General features: G+C 33.4%; 1 protein-coding gene across 1 annotated transcript; it reads right to left on the reverse strand.

Annotated features, from left to right (window-relative positions):
- Positions 1–11,419: 11,419 nt before the first annotated feature.
- Positions 11,420–19,280, reverse strand: LOC128204659 (aggrecan core protein-like). Its single transcript, XM_052906058.1, has 4 exons — positions 18,933–19,280; positions 17,864–17,951; positions 16,183–16,352; positions 11,420–13,482 (listed from the first exon to the last, which is right to left on the reverse strand). Exons 1-4 carry the CDS (start codon positions 19,278–19,280, stop codon positions 13,105–13,107), a joined length of 984 nt encoding a protein of 327 aa, XP_052762018.1. The 3' UTR covers positions 11,420–13,104.
- Positions 19,281–19,659: the final 379 nt, after the last annotated feature.

Genomic DNA, 19,659 nt, shown 5'->3' on the forward strand with positions numbered 1-19,659 from the left:
ATTTTTTTTTTATAAAACGAATGGAATAAAGATTATTCTCTGTAGTTTATTTTTTTTTGTCTGAGTCTGAGTCTAGACTTGGACTTGAGACTGTTCGTAATCATGGCTTCTGGCTCTGACCAAATGTTGCCAAACATCGATAAATCGCAATACTAATAAAATCGTCTTGAGTGGATTCAGATTTTCAGAAATCAAAATTTGCAAAAATCCACCATCAAAAACGCAGTAATTATAACCCTTTCATTATAAACTTTACTCAGTCTGGTAAAATCACATTCGCATTCAATGTTTTTATTTCCTCAATGTTGTGTTCAATTGTTATACTGGCTAAAGTTCAAATTATACAAATACGTAGCAAAATTTATGTACCACAGGATGACCCCTTATGTACTACACAAACAAAAAACTTATATAAGTTATACGTTTCACTGTTTGTTTTAAATACCAAACATTGCCGATATTTTTCATGAACAATGATTTTTTTGGAGTTGTCAGATAAGTTTATTGTCAAGTTTTCACATACTTTAAATACACCATTTTACAGACCCTCTGAGATTACACACAAGAATGTCTGATAAAAAGTATGATGTAAGATAAATCATGTTCTTACAATAAATGTTATAGACGTTAATGAACACATTGTGACAATCAAAGTATAAGTTCCCAATTTAACAGTAGCGTCACAGGTTTGTCATATGATTTGGTTTTGAATGTAGAAGGTACTTCAAGTGACGTTATATCGATTATTGCATGTAAAAATGTAATAAACAATATGTCGGTCGAACTAGTTAAAATGTGTCCCGTAGATATATTCACAAAGATTTGATATAAAAAAAATATCCACCAATTTACATTACAAACTATTGATGGTTGTCCCGGTAAGCGCACTCGCTTCTCACCTAGGCGATCTGGATCGGGTTCGATTCCCGACCTGGACGCATGTGAGATTGGTTTATGGTCACCAAGCCGGATGGGTGGGTTTTCTCCGGGTAACTCCGGTTTCCCTCACAAATCACAAGCCCACTGTCTCGCGTAATATCTTGACAACGAGAGTGATTAATATAATGTTATCATAACTTGTTTCACAATCGTTAAAAAACAAAAACAGTTTAAACTAATTCATGGCGCCCTTTGATTCATCAAATGTCTTTGTTGTATACTCATTGGAATGACTTCCGTAATGCGTATAGGTAAGACAGGCATCCACGTATGTATCATATATATTTATACGTATGGAACTTCATTTGATTAACTATCTTATTATCTTTCTAATGCTCTGTGATAATAATTTAAGAATGAGAAATTAAGTGAACTCTTTGGTAAAAGGTTGCGTGGCGCATACGCCCACCTCCTCCCTAGAAATTGTTCAAAAGTTATTGAGGGAGTACCCCAGTACCCCCAACCCCCGAGCCAACAATTATGAAAATAAGTTTCACCCCTATGAAACACCCCCTCTAACTTCAATATCTGGAACCGCCCCTGTAAGTCATTTATTGCAGACTTATTTAAACTCACATATTAAGACACAATTATTGATACTACCTCCTTCATTTAACTCATTTGCCCATGATAGGGCCGGGTGGTACTCAATATACAACTTAAGCCAATCTTATGGCTATACAGTGTAAACTTCATTCACTGTATAGGTACATTATTTATACCAATTATCTACGTATCGTTTTTAGATTCAATTAAGACCAGTATTGAATAACACCCCTTGGAATCATAAAGACTAAGTGTTGGATCACTGTCCGCCATGTTGTTTTTCAAAGTGACCGAGTTTACAGATGGAACGAATCGATGAAACCGCCTCCTAAGAGGGCTTCGATAGTTTTAAACCCAGCTTCGGTGTTCTTGATAAAACTTGTTTACTTTATATTTGAAACTGTAACAAGAAACGCACAGTAAATAAAACCGAAATAGAATTGTAACTACTAAGTTTATTATCAACAAAAACTTCAATTCATTTCTCAGAAAACATATTATCTATCACACATTAAAATGTTGTTCTTGTTATAGAGTTTATAACGGTCTTCCCTAAATCATTGGCTACATTAAGGCAATACCAAGCATTATGTTTCGGCTGTTGTTGTTATTCTTACAGAGTTTATAATGGTATTCCTTTAACAATTGGCTGCATTAAGGCAATACCAAGCCTTATGCTTACGGTGTTGTTGTTCTTGTTTTAGAGTTTATAACAGTCTTCCCTAAACCATCGGCTGCAATAAAGCAATACCAAGTCTTGTATTTCGGTTGTTGTTGTTCTTGTTATAGAGTTTATAACGGTCTCCCCTCGCCCCTCGGCTGCATTAAGGCAATACCAAGCCTTATGCTTACGGTGTTGTTGTTCTTGTTTTAGAGTTTATAACAGTCTTCCCTAAACCATCGGCTGCAATAAAGCAATATCAAGTCTTGTATTTCGGTTGTTGTTGTTCTTGTTATAGAGTATATAACGGTCTCCCCTCGCCCCTCGGCTGCATTAAGGCAATACCAAGCCTTATGCTTACGGTGTTGTTGTTCTTGTTTTAGAGTTTATAACAGTCTTCCCTAAACCATCGGCTGCATTAAGGCAATACTAAGGCTTGTATTTCGGTTGTTGTTGCTCTTGTTATAGAGTTTATAAGGTCTCCCCTCGCCCCTCGGCTGCATTAAGGCAATACCAAGCCTTATGCTTACGGTGTTGTTGTTCTTGTTTTAGAGTTTATAACAGTCTTCCCTAAATCATCGGCTGCAATAAAGCAATATCAAGTCTTGTATTTCGGTTGTTGTTGTTCTTGTTATAGAGTTTATAACGGTCTCCGCTCGCCCCTCGGCTGCATTAAGGCAATACCAAGCCTTATGCTTACGGTGTTGTTGTTCTTGTTTTAGAGTTTATAACAGTCTTCCCTAAACCATCGGCTGCAATAAAGCAATATCAAGTCTTGTATTTCGGTTGTTGTTGTTCTTGTTATAGAGTATATAACGGTCTCCCCTCGCCCCTCGGCTGCATTAAGGCAATACCAAGCCTTATGCTTACGGTGTTGTTGTTCTTGTTTTAGAGTTTATAACAGTCTTCCCTAAATCATCGGCTGCAATAAAGCAATATCAAGTCTTGTATTTCGGTTGTTGTTGTTCTTGTTATAGAGTTTATAACGGTCTCCCCTCGCCCCTCGGCTGCATTAAGGCAATACCAAGCCTTATGCTTACGGTGTTGTTGTTCTTGTTTTAGAGTTTATAACAGTCTTCCCTAAACCATCGGCTGCAATAAAGCAATACCAAGTCTTGTATTTCGTTTGTTGTTGTTCATGTTATATAGTTTATAACGGTCTCCCCTCGCCCCTCGGCTGCATTAAGGCAATACCAAGCCTTATACTTACGGTGTTGTTGTTATTGTTTTAGAGTTTATAACAGTCTTCACTAAACCATCGGCTGCAGTAAGGCAATACCAAACCCTGTATATCGGTTATGTTTTTTTTGTTGTTGTAGAGTTTACAATGGTCTGCTTGTGAATTAGTTCACGGTTGAACGGTCAACACACTACCTCGCTATGGGTTGTCTTTCTTTGATCGAACATCCTTCAACCATTCAACGAAGAGCTTTTTTCTAGCCTTCATGACGTAAGACTTATTTATAAGACCGCTGTCTCATATCATTATTCGGTTATGGTTGTTGTTGTTGTTGTTTTAGAGTTTATAATGGTCCGCATGTAATTAATCATAATTAGTTCAGGGTTGAACGGTCACCACAATTCTTCCCTGTGGTCTGCAGTATGTTAATCGAACATCCTTCAACCAATAAATCCAGAGCTATTTTGTTATCTAGTCTTTATGACGTTAGACTTATTTGTAAGACCGCTACCTTATATCATAAATAGAACACGGAACATAACATTTATTCACACAAAAGCAACATATGTGGAGACAAATACAAAACTATATAAGAGCAAACAATATAAACATCTATTAAACATCATAATATTTCCATATCATATATATATATATAATACACTTTTAATAAAAATACACACAAAACGATTTATGTTAACTGAAATGGTTACAATTTTGTTCATTTTACATGCTACTTGAATACTTAAAATAAATTTGGTGTTGTATAAAATGCAATACTAGTGTTTTAAAATCATATAATAATTTAGACAATGAAATACAAGTCATATCAACACACAATCTTGAACGTGTGGACAAAGCCAGGCAAGCAAACACTATACATATATAGGATCTGTCACGAGGCGTCATCACTAGCGGATCCAGGGGCTCGGCGGCGCACTCGACAAGCCCCCCCCCCCCCCCCCCACCTCCCCCGAAATCGTCCAAGTTTACTTTTTTTTCAATTTAAGAGAAAAATAGTAATAAAAATACGCCTAAAATGCATGCTTTCAGACCAGCAATTGTTTTCTTGGTGGAGTACCCTCAACCCTCCTCTCAACACTTTAAACACCAATAATTCGGTTTGAGGGAGGGGCGCAAGTCAAATGGTGGCGCCTCTAAGTAACACCTCTCTAACGTTGGTTTCCTGGATCCGCAACTGGTCATATAATTCACAATTGTATTCAACGAGTTCAGGATATATGTCAGTATTAACATAATTATTTCCTGGGCGAGTAGAATACAATTTTGTATTAATATGACGTTGTGTATTTAGGCCGTTCATTTAAGGGCCTTCCACAGTGCAAAGTTCGTTTGAAGGACAAAACAAGTACTGTTTAAAAACTTATTTTCCTTTTTTAGTTTTCAGGTTAAATATCTAGCAAGCATAATAATACATATGTTTAGGTGTAATTAGGAGTTGAGCAAATTTTACGAAAGAAGTTTTCATCAGATTTTTAATAAGACAAAAGTATTTGCATTTAAAAAAAAATGTTTTTACACAAAATGAATATGTTTTTTTGTCAAAATAGTAAATACTACCCAATCAACAATGTTTTATTGTTGTGTGATGGTTGTACCGTTTTAAGAAAGACATTTGCATTTCTTTAACCAGAAAGTTAATTTTATCTAATAGTTTTCATTTTTTTAATGAATATCATTCTTGTTTGAAAATATATCAACAAGAACCCACAATACAGTGTTGATTGGGAAGTCGGAGGTGAGATGACACCAAAATAAAGTGATATTGTTCACAAACTTTTCTGAAAAAAATGCAAATGGTTTTTTATCCAAAAAATGATAAAATCTTATTTCGTGAAAGTTGGTGAACTCCTTAAATTCCCGTACGATGTTGCAAAGGATATATCCTTTATTCATAAAAAAAGATTGTTCCTCAAACTAAATAAAACATTAACTTTTGAAATGTTTTAATTATTGGCTTTGCTCATCCACCTTTTCACTGTGAAAGTCCGTTATGGAATGGAAGTTGAGATTTTAATATTCATCCATGAAATACAATATTCCAACTATATAATACGATGATCGTCATCACTCGTTTGCATACTCAATTATTTAAGAATGGCCGGGAAACACACACTTTGAATAACTTTTCCGCTATCCTGCAAACATTCTATTTAATCCATACAAAAGCAGATGAAAAACAAGTTACAGAGCATGGTTTACAAAAGAATAATCTCGTCCTTGTTCACAGTTTAAATACGTTCGTCTACTTTGTAATACATAATTAATGACCAACACAATCAGACAAGCATGTGATCCATAATTTCAGCGATAATAGAATCATTGAGCGGACACGACATGCCAGCCTCAAAAGGGTGATAGTTGTCTGTGCATAATAATAAACACGTGCTAGTTGGCCACTGCAAATCGTTCATACATTAAGGTCAAGATCGTGAAACGAGATAAGGGCATGGAGCCATGATCACGAACAGTCTCAAGTCTGAGTTCAGACGCAAGTGGCAAAACTGCACATCTTCATTTCATTGTAACTTTCTTTCTTGTTGAGTTTTGATGATGAAATTTAATTTGCTGCATTTTATAACTTCGAAATTATGCAATTATTCGATTTTTTTATAAAATGAATGGAATAAAGATGATTATCTGTTGTTTGAAACATTGCTTTTCTGAGTCTTAGACTAGACTTGGACTTGAGAGTGTTCATAATCATTACCCCCGGTTCTGACCAAATGTTGCGAAACATCGATAAATCGCAATACTTATAACATAATGCTTAAATAAGCAAATGAATAAACAATTAATGCAATAAACATTTTACAAATCACGATGCTTTCAATCTCATTTTGTATTTATGTAAGCAACACCAATGATTATAAAGGAAGAAAAGCAAGTGATCAAAACTTATATCGATTACCGTCGATGGATGTAGGAGACATTGAGAGGAGACGAAATGCCAGTCTCAACCCCTAACCCGAAGGCGTAAGAGTTGTGGTATATGTGTCCGAGTGTTCGAGTCTCACCAGAGGCGCGTGTAATTAGTATTTGAAGCCCTATTTTAGCGCAGTATTTTGATTAAGCTAGAAAAAGATATTCAAATAATCATTAGTGTAAATATAAATATTGAACATTTTAGAATTGTGGTTCATTTGTGTATGAATACATTTGAACAAAATTGATTAGCAAATCGGAATACTGCCTTTCGTCATTAACATTGCAAGCATGACGGTCTAGATATAAAATGGGTAGTGTACATACGAATACATATTTCCAACAGAGCACAACATACACGAATTATAATGTACAGTTGAAACCCGTTGGTTCGACCTCGCTTGGCTCGAATTAATCGCAGGCTCGATCCTAATGTAAAGGACCGATTTCTTTATACTAAAGGTAAGCATTTCCGCTTGACTCGAATTTTCCGAGGCTCGAGGTATTTTCACCGGTCCATGATAGTTCGAGCGAACGGGGTTCGACTGTAGTATGACGCAATATAATTTGCATTATAAATAATAAAAAAACAATTCTAAAAGATTTTTTGTTAAACAATAATATCGTTTGATTTATTTCCTTCTAATAAGTTTGAAATATGAACAAATACAAAATGGAATTCGTCGTCTTAAGTATCAACATAGATCTAATAGTTGCTCACATAAAAAACGATTACGGTTATATCGACCGTTTTAATTCTTGAACTATAAGCATAAGATTAATCAACAAAAGTATAGTGTTTAAGTAAAGTTCGAATTCAAATTTCGTTTAATTTTTTTAACAAATTCTTAGTTTATCAAGATCTGTATACACACAAAAACAAGACTGATTTATCAAGAAATCTATACACACAAAAACAAGACTGGTTTATCAAGAAATCTATACACACAAAAACAAGACTGATTTAACAAGAAATATATACACACAAAAACAAGACTGGTTTATCAAGAAATCTATACACACACAAAGAAGACTGATTTATCAAGAAATCAATACACACAAAAACAAGACTGGTTTATCAGAAAATCTATACACACAAAAACAAGACTGGTTTATAAAGAAATCTATACACACAAAAACAAGATTGGTTTATCAAGAAATCTATACACACAAAAACAAGACTGGTTTATTAAGAAATCTATACACACAAAAACAAGACTGGTTTATCAAAAAATCTATACACACAAAAACAAGACTGGTTTATTAAGAAATCTATACACACAAAACAAGACTGGTTTATCAAGAAATCTATACACACAAAACAAGACTGGTTTATCAAGAAATCTATACACACAAAAACAAGCCTGGTTTATCAAGAAATCTATACACACAAAAACAAGACTGGTTTATCAAAAAATCTATACACACAAAAAAGACTGGTTTATCAGGAAATCTATATACACACAAAGAAGACTGATTTATCAAGAAATTTATACACACAAAAACAAGACTGGTTTATCAAGAAATCTATACACACAAAAACAAGACTGGTTTGTTAAGAAATCTATACACACAAAACAAGACTGGTTTCTCAAGAAATCTATACACACAAAAACAAGCCTGGTTTATCAAGAAATCTATACACACAAAAACAAGACTGGTTTATCAAGAAATCTATACACACAAAAACAAGACTGATTTATCAAGATATCTATACAACTATTGCTTAAAAATCATTTATTCTAGTTTTAAATTAACTAACCAATAATACAATGAAAAATGCAGGGACAAGCCCAGTAGTCGAAGACTTCAAAATAAACCGTGTTTAGGGACACAAGGCAAGGGCCAAAATGGCAATGAACACAAACATCACATACACAAATACAAACATCACATACACAAATACAAACATCACATACACAAATACAAACACCACAAACAAACCTACACCACATACACAAATACAAACACCACCAACAAAATATATCCTCATCAAAATTGCTTTATTGTTACATGATGGAACCCTCAGTGACACAGGCAAGACTATACATTCAATACATTAGCATTATCACGAACTATATCTAACAAATGATAATAATTCCTGCCCACATACAGTGCGTATTATAATACAATAATTCAATCCCTATTGACAATTCTACTCTATTCATGGACATTAAACTCCCCCTACCCCCCCTCCCCCTCTCCCGTAAACACTTACTGTGCATGTATTTGTCTTAACGTTTACATACGTTTACAATAATAGTCCGTTATTCAAAGCCATTTATAATAATAACTTGTGGTGTAACTAAAGAGTCAAATAGTGATATGGTATTTTAACATCTATTTTTACTCGATTAAATAAATATGAATAACAATTGGCAATTGGTATTAAGGTTTCATCATTCAATATTTTAAATATATGTATCATATCACCAGTTTTATGAATCGTATACCTTTTTTCCAATATTTTCCATTTTACATACAAAGTCAATTTACACGAGTGTAAATACTGGTGTCGTTTTACTTTTTATATATACAAGAACAATAGTAATGTGTTGTGCATAAGAGCACAATAATGTTGTTTTGTACATTTAAGCGCAAATGTACAAAAATGTTCCTTTGTGTATACCAGTACAATAGTGTTGTTTTGAATACACCGGTACAATAGTGTTGTTTTGTATATACCGGTACAATAGTGTTGTTTTGTATATACCGGTACAATAGTGTTGTTTTGTATATACCGGTACAATAGTGTTGCTTTGTATATACCGGTACAATTGTGTTACTTTGTATATAACAGTACAATAGTGTTGTTTTGTATAGACCAGTATTATAGTGTTGTTTTGTATAATCCAGTACAATAGTGTTGATTTGTATATTCAAATACAATAGTGTTGTTTTGAATATACCAGTACAATAATGCTGTTTTGTATATTCAAGTACAATAGTGCTTTTTTGTATATACCAGTACAAAAGTGTTGTTTTGTATATACCGGTAAAATGGTGTAGTTTTGTATATACCGGTACAATTGTGTTACTTTGTATATAACAGTACAATAGTGTTGTTTTGTATAGACCAGTATTATAGTGTTGTTTTGTATAATCCAGTACAATAGTGTTGATTTGTATATTCAAATACAATAGTGTTGTTTTGAATATACCAGTACAATAATGCTGTTTTGTATATTCAAGTACAATAGTGCTTTTTTGTATATACCAGTACAAAAGTGTTGTTTTGTATATACCGGTAAAATGGTGTAGTTTTGTATATATCAGCACAATAGTGTTGTTTTGTATATACCGTTACAATAGTGTAGTTTTGTATATACCGGTACAATAGTGTTGTTTAGCATATATCAGTACAATAGTGCTGTTTTGTATATACCGGTACAATAGTGTTGCTTTGTATATACCGGTACAATTGTGTTACTTTGTATATAACAGTACAATAGTGTTGTTTTGTATAGACCAGTATTATAGTGTTGTTTTGTATAATCCAGTACAATAGTGTTGATTTGTATATTCAAATACAATAGTGTTGTTTTGAATATACCAGTACAATAATGCTGTTTTGTATATTCAAGTACAATAGTGCTTTTTTGTATATACCAGTACAAAAGTGTTGTTTTGTATATACCGGTAAAATGGTGTAGTTTTGTATATACCTGTACAATAGTGTTGTTTTGTATATACCAGTACAATAGTGTTGTTTTGTATATACCAGTACAATAGTGTTGTTTTGTATATACCTGTACAATAGTGTTGTTTTGTATATACCTGTACAATAGTGTTGGTTTGTATATACAAGTACAATAGTGCTTTTTATTGTATATACCAGTACAATAGTGTTGTTTTGTTTATACCAGTTCAATCGTATTGTTCAGTAAATCCTAACACAATTGTGTTGTTTTGTGTATACCAGTTCAATCGTGTTATTTTGTTTATAAAATACAAAAGTGTTGTTTTGTATATACTAGCACCATAGTGTTATTTTGTATATACCGGTACAATAGTGTTATTTTGTATATACCAGTACAATAGTGTTATTTTGTATATACCAGTACAATAGTGTTGCTTTGTATTTCCAGTACAATAGTGTTGCTTTGTATTTCCAGTACAATAGTGTTATTTTGTATATAACAGTACAAAAGTGTTGTTATGCATATACCAGTACAATAGTGTTATTTTGTATATACCAGTACAAAAGTGTTGTTATGTATATAACAGTACAAAAGTGTTGTTATGTATATACCAGTACAAAAGTGTTGTTTTGTATATAACAGTACAAAAGTGTTGTTATGCATATACCAGTACAATAGTGTTGTTTTGTATATAACAGTACAATAGTGTTGTTTTGTATATAACAGTACAAAAGTGTTGTTATGTATATACCAGTACAAAAGTGTTGTTTTGTATATAACAGTACAAAAGTGTTGTTATGCATATACCAGTACAATAGTGTTGTTTAGTATATAACAGTACAAAAGTGTTGTTATGTATATAACAGTACAAAAGTTTTGTTATGTATATACCAGTACAAAAGTGTTGTTTTGTATATAACAGTACAAAAGTGTTGTTATGTATATACCAGTACTAAAGTGTTGTTTTGTATATAACAGTACAAAAGTGTTGTTATGTATATACCAGTACAATAGAGTTGTTTTGTATATAACAGTACAAAAGTGTTGTTATGCATATACCAGTACAATAGAGTTGTTTTGTATATAACAGTACAAAAGTGTTGTTATGCATATACCAGTACAATAGTGTTGTTTTGTATATACCAGTACAATAGTGTTATTTTGTATATACCAGTACAATAGAGTTGTTTTGTATATACCAGTACAATATTGTTGTTTAGTATATACCGATAAAATTGTGTTGTTTAGTATATACTAGCACAATAGTGTTGTTTAGTATATACCAGTGCAAATAGTGTGGTTTTGTATATACCGGTACAATAGTGTAATTTTGTATAAACCGGTACAATTTTGTATATAACAGTACAAAAGCGTTGTTATGCATATACCAGTACAATAGTGTTGTATTGTATATACCAGTACAATAGTGTTGTTTTGTATATACCAGTACAATAGTGTTATTTTGTATATACCAGTACAATAGTGTTGTTTTGTATATACCAGTACAATATTGTTGTTTAGTATATACCGATAAAATTGTGTTGTTTAGTATATACTAGCACAATAGTGTTGTTTAGTATATACCAGTGCAAATAGTGTGGTTTTGTATATACCGGTACAATAGTGTAATTTTGTATAAACCGGTACAATTTTGTATATACAAGTACAATAGTGTTGTTTTGTATATACCGGTACAATAGTGTTATTTTGTATATACTAGCACAAAAGTGTTGTTTAGTATTTACCGGCACAATAGTGTTGTTTAGTATATACTTGCACAATAGTGTTGTTTTGTATATATATGCACAATAGTGTTGTTTAGTATATACCGGTACAATAGTGTTGTTTAGTATATACCAGTACAATTGTGTTGTTTAGTTTATACTTGCACAATAGGGTTAGTTTGCTAGTAAACTAGTATTGTTTTGTACAGTTACCAGTACGACAGTGATGTTTTATCTATACGAGTGCCATATAACATTTATATAATATACTGCATGTTTTCCGTTAGTTAGCAATTAATAGAAGACCCCTAGGATTCTCGATAAAACAACCCCTGATACTTAATATCGCCCTTTTGAACATAATTTAGTGTATAATAGTAGGCCAAAGGCTTGAAAAGTTCTGTTGATATAGGTTAGTATATAATCGTAGGCCAACGACGTGAGAAATTATGTTGAGGTAAGTTTAAATATAATAGTAGGCCCAGAGCTTGTAAAGTTCTGTTGAGATAAGTTTATGTATAATAGTAGGCCCACAGCTTGAAAAGTTCTGTTGGGATAAGTTTATGTATAATAGTAGGTCAAAAGCCTGCGAAGTTCTGTTGAGATAAGTTAGTGTATTATAGTAGGCCAAAGGCGTGAGAAGTTCTGTTAAGATAATTTAGCGTATTAAAGTTGGCCAAAGGCGTGGGGAGTTCTGTTGAGATAAGTTAATAGTAGGCCAAAGGCCTGAGAAGTTCTGTTTAGATAAGTGAGTGTACAATTGTAGGCCAAAGGCGTGAGAAAATCTGTTGATATAAGTTTGTGTATAATAGAAGGCCAAAGGTCAGAGAAGTTCTTTTGATATAAGTGAGTGTATAATTGTAGGCCAAAGGCGTGAGCAGTTCTGTTGGGATAAGTTAATGTATATTAGTAGGCCAAAGGCGTGAGCAGTTCTGTTGGGATAAGTTAATGTATATTAGTAGGCCAAAGGCGTGAGTAGTTCTATTGAGATAAGTTAATGTATATTAGTAGGCCAAAGGCGTGAGCAGTTCTGTTGAGATAAGTTAATGTATATTAGCAGGCCAAAGGCGTGAGCAGTTCTGTTGAGATAAGTTAATGTATAAAAGTAGGCCGTAGGCCTGAGAAGTTCTGTTGAGATAAGTTAATTTATAATAATGGGCCAAAGGCCTGAGAAGTTCTGTTTAGATGAGCTAGTGTATAATAGTAGGCCAAAAACATGAGGATTTCTGTTCAGATTAGTTATTGAATACTACTAGACCAATATTCTTAACAACAGGAACATTTTTTGGTGTATGATTTTGATTAGTAGATCCAAAAGTATTGAATGGTTATAACTGAAAAGGAGACACTTCTTTCTTTACAGAACAAGCGGAAATCAGGATAACTGTTGAATAGTTTGATGCATTGCCATATTTGACTGTAGTTCACTAGAGTCAAAACGGGAATAATAAGATGTAGTTTGGTGCATTATTATATCTGCTTCTCGCATAGATAAGAAAATGGAAAGTCGCAAGGAGAATAATACCAAATATCAACATTTACTATAAGGCAAACATTAGGTTGATAGGTTGTGAATCCCTTAGCAAAATTTGTATACGCCCATATTTCTCCCGATGTCCATGTCCACGTCCTTTCGGCTTCTCTAGAGCTTGCTCCAATCCAGATGTCATCCACAGTTGTTTCATTTATCAAATTCGAATTAATGAAGTCGTTTTCCTCTCGACTTGTGATTGAAGCCAGGGAGGCATTTGCCTGCCCGCACCTTGTCTTTGCATCGTCCCAGGTAACGTTGTGATGGAACAGCTTATAGCAAGAAGAATGAAACATGGTCCAGCCCTCATCGCATCTCTAGAAACGAGAATAGCAAATGTTCATATGATTGGTTTTGTTTGGATCTAACCTATCAGTTTCATTTTAAGATTAATTTAATTTAACATTAATGAAGTGTTTACACCAATGAAATGCGCACACTGTTTACAAACTAAGGCTGATGCCTTCTATCATTGTTTAATGGATTTTGTCAATATTTTCATTCGACAAAAGATGCTTTCGTAAAAAGATGCGGAAATTAACATCCTAAAGACCAATAGCAACACACGAAATTGAAATCTGTTATGACAGTGGAATAAATAACAAAAGCTGTACCGGCTATTTGAGTTATATGCTATATGAGTCACATCGCACGATTTTGGCCTTCATGTGTAATTATCACAAATAAGTTATTATCACATGCTATGCATTGTTGCCGGTTTATTATAGCTAGCACGTTTTTTTCTGTATTACACATGTGATATATAGCATTGCTTTATTTCTATTGGTTAGAAAATATATCAATCAACATGTTTGTAAACAAATAACTTGGCATTTTTTTACTAATTAGAATATTCTATCAAGTCATGTGCTTATTTTTCACTTTGTATTTATAATGAAGATGCTTTTGAATACAGTTGTCCATTTTTCATCTAAATCGCAAGCGTGGTATTTCGTCTTGATTTCATAAACATTTTTTAAAGATGGCCAATATTCAATGCATTGAAACTTGAAATTACGTCATGAACATATCACAGAGCATGTCTTCATCTTACCAGACATGACGTCAAAATTCAAAAGAAAGCAAATGTAAGCAAGTTTAGTGTTTTGTTGTTTTTCTAATTGGATATCACCTCATTTCTATTCACCTGAGTATGCATACTACTTATTAACATAATTAAAAGGAACGAGGTATCTGTGGTTTTATGTAATTCCGACAATGCATGTAGGCAATGCATGTAGCGCGGGAAATGGCATTGCTTTATGAAATAAGGCTCATCACTAGAGCAGGTGAAACCAGATAAGTTGTTCTATATTTTTAACTGTACAAGCAATAAATTTGTTGACTAAAAGTTTGTATTATATGACAACTCGTGACAGATGCTATAGGAGATATCCGATATAACTTTAATAATAAAAAAAATAAAAAAGTGAAATTTTCACTGTGCTTTAATTTCTTCCGAATTTCTTTCTTTAAATGGATTGTCATTGACGCATCATTTTCTTGACAGTTTTATAACTTGACTCATGTTTGCATATCAATCAAGGGTTTCCTCCCGACTTATTTCGACTGTATAGATAATGTCTGTTTAAATACTACTAAAATGGAGCATTAAACGTTTCTATATTTGTGTTCCATAAAGAGTCTTCTTATAATAAGTATATATATATGGAAAACTACAGAAACAAGTATTGTAGTCAAAAGTTTAAACATAACCTCCGTTTAATGGCAATGGGTAAACTCCAAAGACATAGAACACAAAAACAAAAATAATCATAAACAAGAAACATGGAACAATAGCACAAAACTCCACTAAAACACACTGCATATACACTATATAAAAAACCAGGTGTGTTTAATAAGGATTATTAGGTACCGCCTTGGAACGTTGAGTAAAATGTAAATTTACTGGGAGTTTAAACCAGTTTACGTGCACAAACCTCACTCATATCCCAACAATCTTGAATAAAGTAAAAACTTTAAAGGTAAGTCTTATCAAAGTATGCATAAACTTGAGAAAACTTAAGAATAAAACAAATAATAATAAATTAATAGGTAAACCCCAAGTACTTAAATGAATAGGGATCCAAGCTATATCTGCAGAAAGATTCGAAGCTAGTAAGAATGTTGATACGTTAATTTTTTGCATGCTATTTCAATTATTTACTTTTGTTCCAACTTAGTCCTCGAAATGTGCAATGTATGGACTAACTTGTTAAAACTTATATGTCATCATATTTTAGTTTAACTTCCTGATATGAAACCTTATTGAAATACCCAATTAAACAGTAACGGCAAACGAAGGCCAAAAGATCGCGCGATGCGGCTGATATTTCTTTGTTCTAATATTTCCATTGAGTGCTAAGCTAATCTAACTCATGTTTCTGCATGATTTTCTGCGTGCTGACGGTCGACAGCTTTAACAGACATTTCCTCTGACTTAAATTGATAGATCCAATTGAATCAAATGTCAATCAAATTCCAACTTTTGTTATTTAAGAAAATGGTAGTTCAAAGCGTCAACCTTGCGACCATTGTTACAAAACTCCAAAAGCAAATGTTACCGTATCGGGGAAGAAAAAAAACTTTTACATATTTTTTTCATTTGTACATGCATATAAAGAAGGGAGGATAATTAATGGCCAAATTTGAAAGAATTGTGAATAATTTTAACCGAAGAGATATCATTTGTGATACAGATCAAACATGCAGTGATTTATTTGGATATATTATATTGTACCTTGCAAATTGGAAATAAAATAGTCCAGATTGGGAAAAATACAAAATCAGAACAAAATAGCAAATATAATTGCAAATATACATGTTTTCACCTTCTTATGCATACATTAAGACTTTTTTTTATTTTTAAGGAAAATCACTGCCTTTTTATTCATAACATAATCTGCATTTATCAAATTGGGAAAAATATAACATTTTTGGGGAAAATGGACATTTTTCATAAGGGAAAACAGCCCATAGAAGGCAGTTAATTGCACCAACAAATCACTAATATGTACCTTGCAAGTTATGTCGTATTCGGTCCACTGACCGTCAACGCCACATTCGATAATGTCCCTGGTGTAAGACGGGACGTAGCCTTCTTTACAGCCAAGACGAATAAAGCTGCCGACCCTGTTCACATTTCCACGAACAAGAATCTCATCCGATACATTGAGCGGTCCACATTCTGAAAGGCACATTCGGTCGATAATTGTTACAATTGGTTTTAATTAAAGTCGAACCTCATTGGCTCAAACTCCAAGGGACCGTACAAAAATACTCGAGCCTCGCAAAATTCGAGCCAAGCGGTAATTGTTACATTTATTAGAAACAAATCGGTCATTTTTATACACATCGAGCCAACGACGAAATCGAGCCAAGCGAGTTCGAGCCAACGGGGTTCTACTATACAAGTATTACGTTCTTCTGTCAGATATGTCCAAAGTAAAATTATCCAATTGATTCAAGTTATCTATCATAAAATGATAAACATAGGACTAATGCAATTTTAATCGAATTGCATTACATCTTTATGTCCTCATATTACGAAACACAACATATAAACTAAATATAACTATAAGCAATTCAACATTGGATCCTGAGAGAGGTAATAATATTAACCTACAGCCATCTCCACAATCCTAACAGTGATGTATTCGAAACTCTCTATTTCGAACTCTGTTATTTCGATGTTCTGGTTATCTCGAACTTTTTTTCAAAGTTATACATTTTTTGTATTTCGTTTATATCAAATGTTCGTTGTTTAGAAGTATTTCCCGAGGTCCCAACGACTTCGTCATCGCGAGTTTTTATTGTGTATGTACAATACGTTCTGTTGAATGTATTTTAATGAAATACATAATGCTTAAACTAAAGGAATTGTTATGTGAACACCAACTGCACATTATTTGTTATGGAACGGCTTTTCGATAACTTTACTCAAACCATTGAAACAAACACACAAAAGTCTCTTAACGCTGTACTCTCACAGATTGAACGTTTCGACAACTTTTTTTATTTTTTGTCTCGGCCCGAGCAGTTTGTTTTTGGTAAATATCAAAAACCCAGTGATAAAAGACTGATGACAAAATATCAGATCACAGACTTTCATATTTCACTTTCATTATTTGGAATGGAAATATGAAAGTCTGTGATCTGATATTTTGTCAACAGTCTTTCATCACTGAGTTGCAGATATTTACGCCAAAAAATGGTAATTCCAATACTTTTTTTTTAAAGTTGGAAAAACGGTATATCTATGAGTGTGCAGCTTTATGAAATCTCCAGTACAAAATAGGTTCTACATATACACAAAATATACCAATCGAATGATAAAAAGTGAATACAATAATTGAAAAAAGCCCATTTCAAGAATACTTCAACTCACTAAACGATGTTTATGAAAAAAACGGTCTTGCTGCATACAGTTAATGGTCCGGCGATATAGCGGCCTTGTTGGTCATAGCTAGCTGCCTAGCGGCATACCAAATATATCGATACAGTAAGTTTGCGATGAAAAGGTTAAATAAAATTTAAGTTAAGTAAAAAATGTCAAGATGGCTGATTAGATGGTGAAAACCAATCTCCTACGCAGTGATCTCCCTTGATGGGCAGAGTTGGCATATGTCACCACCTACGAAATAAGTTTGTTTGTTTTTGTTTAAATAGGTTTTACACGTATTTCTGTATAATGTATACCTTTTGTTTCACATGTGCCTGAATTCTTGTCACAAGTTTGTCCCAAGGAGCAGTTCACAGATCCGGCAGGTCCACAAGGGATGGTGGTCTGAAAATAATAAATACATATAATATATATACAAATTGAAATTTTTACCATAGTTGAAAGAAAACAATGTTGTTTTTTCATAATTAATCGGGTATTACACGTAATCAGTACGAAATTAGAATAATAATTTATCCCCCAAAATGTTTGGGAAAGGTACACACTTTTACAAACTTCAGTATGTTAATAGAACATAAATTAAATTAATAAAGAATACAGAAACTGTGTATGCCAAAAATATACCAGTTCCATAATAAGCACAGAAATACAAATGTTCAAAGATGACTTAATTCTCAAAATTGCCACAAGAGTTATAGCCATTGCATATTTATGTTCCGACGTACGCACACAATTATGATAGGATCGTTTATAGTTAGGTCCCTTTGCCAACGATGCCAAGATCAAGCTTATGCTTACTGGCTGAAAGGCTGTAAAGCCCCAGGCACCAGGCTATCAAGGTGCTAAACTCAAGTCGTTGCGAGTTTTCGAAGCTGCTATCTTAACGCTACAAGGTTGTTATGCCGCTTATTTTGCGCAGCCATTTTCCCACCTGCACGATGCCTTATTGCTGTGTTTTCCAATCATAGTCATGCGCATGTTTCATACACGTTTCAAAGTAACGTAAGACTAAGGACAGAAGATCCTCTTAAGAAAATGCATACAAATTCTCGATAAACATGCAAAATGTGAGGCATTGATACAGAACATGTTGTTGTTCTTTGAAATAAATGATGAATAATGCTCATGTTTAAGTTTTTTTAATGAAGCTAATATAATGTTAATTAAAAAGACATAGGGTAAAAGTTACATTTCGTTAGTTGTATTATGTGCGGTGATGTATTATTTAACGCTGCAGCGATATGGCTTCGCCTATACGTAAGCAACTAAAGGTGATATGACCAAGCATATCAATTGACTGACATGATAATATTATACCCCATATACAAACATTATATTAATATTTCATTCTCAAATGGTACTTACCGGAAACTCTGTCTTTGACCAATATACAACGCCGCTTTGATCAAATGTTTGACTGGTAGATACATCAGTCAAATTCCCAAGAATGTCTAGCTCACAGAGTTTATAAAGATTGTAATAGTTAAAGGCCGGACAGGCCACCCTTGCTGTACACTCTTCCCAACACTTTTCTAGACTGATCTGGGTAAAGATTACTGTCGGCACAGTTACGTTGGACTTCGTACTGAACTGCAGTCCTGATGTTCGAAACCCGGTTGTCGCTGCAGTTGAATTAAATAAAACAAACACCACCAATAACTGCAGCCATCTCCGTTGAGTTGCAAGTTCACTAAATTCAAAAATATCTTCCATTTTTCCGTTGCGCTGGAAATGTAATACTTAACTTCTTCACGCAAAGTCACCAACAAAACACGCAGTGTCTGTTTATTTTCGAAAACGGAAAGAACAATCGAAAGACAATCTATTGCTTTGACCGCAACTGCGCAACTGCCGTACTCTATTTTGTTTCTGTGGTATTGGTGATATTTTGCATTTAAATGTGATTTTGCATTGCAAATGTGTTTAAGGCGCACTTAAAATTGTTTTTTTATAAATGAGAAGTGGCTTTTGCATTTCCAGCTACATAATTTATGTGTTGTATCAATTTTATTCGGAGTGATTAGGTTCATCGTTTTAATATAAATAATTCAAAGATTTTATTCAAATTACTTTTGCGATGGCAAGCTTTAAA

This window comes from Mya arenaria, chromosome 10 (assembly GCF_026914265.1).
Source record: "Mya arenaria isolate MELC-2E11 chromosome 10, ASM2691426v1".
Classification (NCBI taxonomy): domain Eukaryota; kingdom Metazoa; phylum Mollusca; class Bivalvia; order Myida; family Myidae; genus Mya; species Mya arenaria.